The sequence below is a fragment of the Nicotiana attenuata genome, chromosome 11, assembly GCF_001879085.1.
Source record: "Nicotiana attenuata strain UT chromosome 11, NIATTr2, whole genome shotgun sequence".
NCBI classification, from domain to species: domain Eukaryota; kingdom Viridiplantae; phylum Streptophyta; class Magnoliopsida; order Solanales; family Solanaceae; genus Nicotiana; species Nicotiana attenuata.
Genome location: NC_031999.1, coordinates 23,054,223 through 23,059,325, shown reverse-complemented (window position 1 = coordinate 23,059,325; position 5,103 = coordinate 23,054,223). Strand labels below are relative to the sequence as shown.

General features: G+C 39.3%; 1 protein-coding gene across 1 annotated transcript in view; it reads left to right on the top strand.

Moving 5' to 3' along the window:
* Positions 1-4,382, top strand: part of LOC109234231 (30-kDa cleavage and polyadenylation specificity factor 30-like) — an 11,786-nt gene extending 7,404 nt beyond the window's left edge. Inside the window, exons 5-8 of the mRNA XM_019400123.1 lie at positions 779-847; positions 1,318-1,404; positions 3,023-3,880; positions 4,003-4,382. Coding sequence (XP_019255668.1) covers positions 779-847; positions 1,318-1,404; positions 3,023-3,880 — 1,014 coding nt within the window. The 3' untranslated portion in view covers positions 4,003-4,382. The remainder of the gene's footprint in view (positions 1-778; positions 848-1,317; positions 1,405-3,022; positions 3,881-4,002) is intronic.

Here is a 5,103-nt window from a genome sequence, read left to right as displayed (position 1 = left end):
AAGTAAATACGGTTAAAGGTCTACTTCAGTACTTTCCTTTCTCGCCCTCCTACCCCCCCCCCCCCCCCCCCCTCCGCAACCTCTAATCTTGATTTCTCTGTTGCTTGCTTGTGCACCTTTTTCATTTGGTTGGCCTTAAATGTGTATCTGCTTATATGATACCTTACTAACTTCTATTTAGGGGCTGGAGCAAACGCATCGTGGCATGAAATCAACTTGCCTTACCTTTTTGGGATATTAATATTGCTTTTTTTGTCTCTTGGAAGTTGGAGAAACATAACAGTAATAAAAATTATCAGCTAGTCTAAAAAGGATTATCATGTGTGGACATGTGTCTAGAAGATATGGAGCATTATTTTTGTGCTTTTAATTTTTTTTTTTATTTATCTGGGAAATTAAATTGGTAATACTAGTAAGGGTATATTTGAATTTACGCCCAGTTATGATGGCAGGTGAGGATTCTATAGTTTTGGGTTCCAATATGGAGGTTAGTGCGAGTATTAAAACCTAAACAGGTGAAAGTACAATTCTCTCTTCACCAAAAGTGTCACACTAGAGAAATCCTATTGTTTTTAGCGCCCTTTCTATTTAGCTTTAGGACTATGATCATTTTTCTAACATGTACTTGATATAACTGACTGGCTGGGGTTTTGTTTTCTTTTTGTTGTATATTTCTTCTTTTTACCTTAACGATAAAAGATGAAAATCTCTTCTTTTTACCTCTCTTTTTTGCATAATTGCTTGCACATCTGGACTTACTCTAAGGTTTAAAATGCAGCTGTGTGAACTGTCCTTCCAGAAAACTCACCACTTGAGGAATCCATACAATGAGAACTTACCAGTGAAGGTATAAGCCTAAGCCTTTAGCTGTTGATTCTTTGACCAATTTCAACTAGTTTAATTTCCAGTGTAACTGCTATAAGAATGTTGATGTCCAATGATTGATTTAGACTGGGATTGACATATCTAATAGGCAAGAAACTGTGTTTGTATTGAAGATTGCTGTAATTTTCCAAAAGTCTTTCCTCATGGATGTGTAATACACATCCCCAACAGGCCTGGCCAACCATTGACTAGTTGAATTTCCCACCCCTCTATCCCCATAAGTCTTTCTTTTTAACAAAAAACAACCTTGGTTTTTCCATTTTATGATCTTCCTTTTACTAAGATTTTAATTGGTGATTGATGCTTACGATATCCGAAATAGAAGCTCTTTAGTTGGTCTGTTTTGTTTTATTTGGATGCTAGAATTGGTCCGCATGCTGTTGTTACTTTCAGTCACCTTTTTAATGTTGTATTTTGCTCCTGTTGTTGCAGATAAGCAGAGATTGTCAAGAATTAGAACCCTCTGTTGGTGAGCAGTTGGCTTCTTTGCTTTATCTTGAACCAGATAGCGAACTTATGGTACTTCTTTTACTTCTTTTGAATGTTGTCTTCAATAGAGTTTTCTTTTTCTAGATGGTAATGCTTCCGTTCCTGGAGCTTTCGGGGCACTTCAGCATGTCACTTGTCTCGGTATAATATGTATAAGACCAAATTGATAGTATGTTCTTGGAAAGACTGCATTAGCTATGAATATTGACAATATGCATAAAACCACTGCTGATATATACAATGAAACACTTTGTTACTGCTTTCATGGCTATCTCCGTGAAAGCACTGTTTCTGCAGGAGCATGGTATAGTCTCTGCTTTTGGTATCAAAAAGAATTTCTGGTTTTGGTTGCAAGAATTTCTTGGACAGTCGCTAGCTTTAACGTTTTGAAGTTTTTAGCATTATTAATTGGATGATAAGCGAGAATATTTTGTGCCGTTTGTGAATATGGTTTGCTGCCTGATCTTAATCAGATGTTCCTGACATTATAATGCTGTTTATTGTAGCAAGCCTGATTTACTTTTTGTTTGGTTGCAAAAATGACAAAGAATGTCTGAGGTTGGCTTCAAATGGACTAATTATTCCTAAACTCAGTCAATTCCTTTTGTAAGACAAATGAAGAATCTATGCCATTTTCCCTCTCTAGGTTTAAAAAGATGATTGTATCAACTAGTGGTTTGACCTATAGTATCATACTTTAGGAAAAGTTGTTGAAGTATGAATACCCAAGTACCAAAAAGAATTTCCACACACTTGGGCCAAGAAAAAAAGGTCAGTCTCACGCGTGTTGCAGTCCTAATATGAATAAATAACGTGCTCCCTCTCTAATAGCTTAAACTCTCAATGTGGTTGTCACACAATTCAAAACTTACCTATTTTCTGCAAGTCATCCTTGGTAAGTGCTCTTCCCATGTTGCTCTCTGAACAAACTTTGCTATCTTTGGTGGAGTTTTTATTTTCACATTGCTTTTAGTGGAAAAGGTTCTGCTTTGGCCTGTTAATAATCAAAATGTCACATCAAGAGCACAACACGTGTTGTGTGGATTAGGTGCACGACACAAGTTCGAACCTTGCCGTAGACAAAAGCCTGGTATCTAAGTGGGGAAGCGTCGATGTAGAAGAGCGGAGCCATTATCTATCGACTAGTATTTAAGTGGAAAAGGTTAGGACCGAACTAGTGCTGGAAATGTCTTTGTTCTATTGTCTCACTACCAAGGCTCTCCACTGTCCTCACATGCGCTGTCCAAGATTTTGTTGTGATCTGATTCTCTAGTTTCTTCAGTTCTCCCCTAATTTTCCACAAAGCGCCAATCTCTATTGGGACTGGGTTAATTTCATTTAGATTATGACATAGCTTGGTTTGGACATGTTATACACAGTTGTCTATTTTTATTTTGCTTGATTTGATAATGACTCGATTTTATCCAATCATGCTTCAAGTTCAACCCACTATTTCGGAGTCCTCGAACTCAAATTTGCCTTCAATCATTCCCTTTGGTTGTAATGTGCTGATTGTCATTAAGCATCTAATGCTTGAAGTATCCACGATGAAAAAGCACATGGTGGCTATAGGAACATTAGAAACTATGTCCTATTGCAGTTGGAATTCGGGTAGACTGTATTCTAATGGGATAATAACTGTATTCAGGCAATCTCACTTGCAGCAGAATCCAAGCGACAGGAAGAAAAGGCGAAGGGAGTGAACCCTGACAATGGGAATGATAATCCAGATATTGTACCATTTGAAGACAATGAAGAAGAGGAAGATGAAGAAAGTGAGGACGAGGATGAAAGCTTTGATCAAGGTTTCGGACCGGCTGCTCTTGGCAGAGGAAGGGGGAGGGGAATTGTGTGGCCTCCAATTATGCCTTTAGGACATGGGCCCAGGCCTCTTCCTGGGATGCGGGGCTTCCCTCCGGGCATGATGGGTGATGGATTTTCTTATGGAGCTATGACACCTGATGGTTTCCCCATGCCTGATCATTTTGGAATGGGTCCTAGACCTTTCGGTCCATATGGCCCACGATTTTCAAATGATATGATGTTTCATGGCCGCCCTCCAGCTGGTGGATTTGGCATGATGATGGGTCCCGGAAGGCCCCCTTTCATGGGCGGGATGGGTCCCGGAGCGACAGGCCCACCCAGAGCTGGTCGAGCAGTTGGTATGCATCCATCATTTGTTCCACCCTCATCTCAGCCTTCTCAAAATCCTTATAGGCCTAAAAGAGAACAGAGAGCTCCAGTTCATGACAGGAATGATAGATTCAGCTCCGGTTCAGATCAAGGTAAGGGTCAGGAGATGGCGGGCTCAGTTGGTGGACCAGATGGAGTAAATTATCCCCAAAGAGGGAAACCTGAACAAGATGCCCAGTTTGGTGCTGGAAACAGCTTCAAAAATGATGAAAGCGAAAGTGAGGATGAAGCACCAAGAAGATCAAGACATGGGGATGGAAAGAAGAAGAGGCGGGATACTGATGATGATGCTGCAACTGCTTCAGAAAAATAGGTGTCATTCTAAACTAAATATAGAAGTCATCTTGTCTTTGCAGCTGTTTGTAACACATGCTTCCACAGGGGCAAATGTGACTAGTTTTAAATTAAAAACCCATCTGCCAACTGTTTTTGCAGATTAAGAAAGAGAAGTCATCTTACATTCCGGCTGGGAGACATACTAAATGTCGCCCTCCTGCCAGAATATTCGGCCTGACTGAGAAATTAACAGAACTTTTAGTTGGCCCAGAACTGTACAAGTAATTTGGTCGAGATTCTTTGAGTTATATTATATGTCCTTTGGTGTGTAAAACAATTACATATACAAGCGTAGATTAGATACAATTTGTGGAACATTCCTGTTAGCTCCACTTTTCTCGTCATGCTGGCCATACTGAAGCATGAAATTTGGTTGAAGGTCGTGTCATGAAACATTAGAAGTTGATGGACTTGGTTTGTGTCTATGACTTAGTTTTGTTGCTGATCTTTGGCAAACAAGTTTAGAAGGTTTGTACTCAGCCCCCTTCCTTTTAGATTACAATCTATTTGAAGGTGAAAATGGTTGCTCAGGTTTGCCATTTGACTATATTGCATTGCATAACTGACAAATCTAAAACAATCTTTGCCGTATTTTCCTCCTTATTTAATGGCTTAAAGGTTATGTTAAGTAATTAGACATGTAATGTGCTTGATAAAGAAAATAAAAGGCCAATTAATCCAGTAATCACTTTATAAATTCTAAGTAAAAAAGACTTGCATTAGAAAAGGAAGAAGCTCAAAATACGATGGAGTTTAAACTCTTCACTAATAACTTGACTTTGTTTTATGCTGTGAATTAAGGGTGTAATGTGAGATGGGCCCGGGCCTAAACGGACCTCGTGGGCTGATCCTAAGTGGGCCCGAGCTTTGTGGGCTTTTGGTAGGAACCGGCCTTGGACCGTGACCACGAACTAATGGTCCCGGGCTAGGTGGGCCGGTCCCGGGCCTATGTGGGCCTAGCGGTTAATTTCAAAATTTTTTTAAAAAAAAATTTGTTATCTAAGACAATTCCTTGTAAAATTTTTATATAGAATTGTGTATTCAAATTTAAACACAAAAATATTGTAAAGAGATATTCAAAGCAATGCGTTATAATTTTATTATAGCATTAACAAAACATGGCAATGTCTTTCTTAGTCTTCCTCCCCCATGGAATGAGCACAACAAGGTGCTTATACCACCATTGAGAAGAAAAATAAA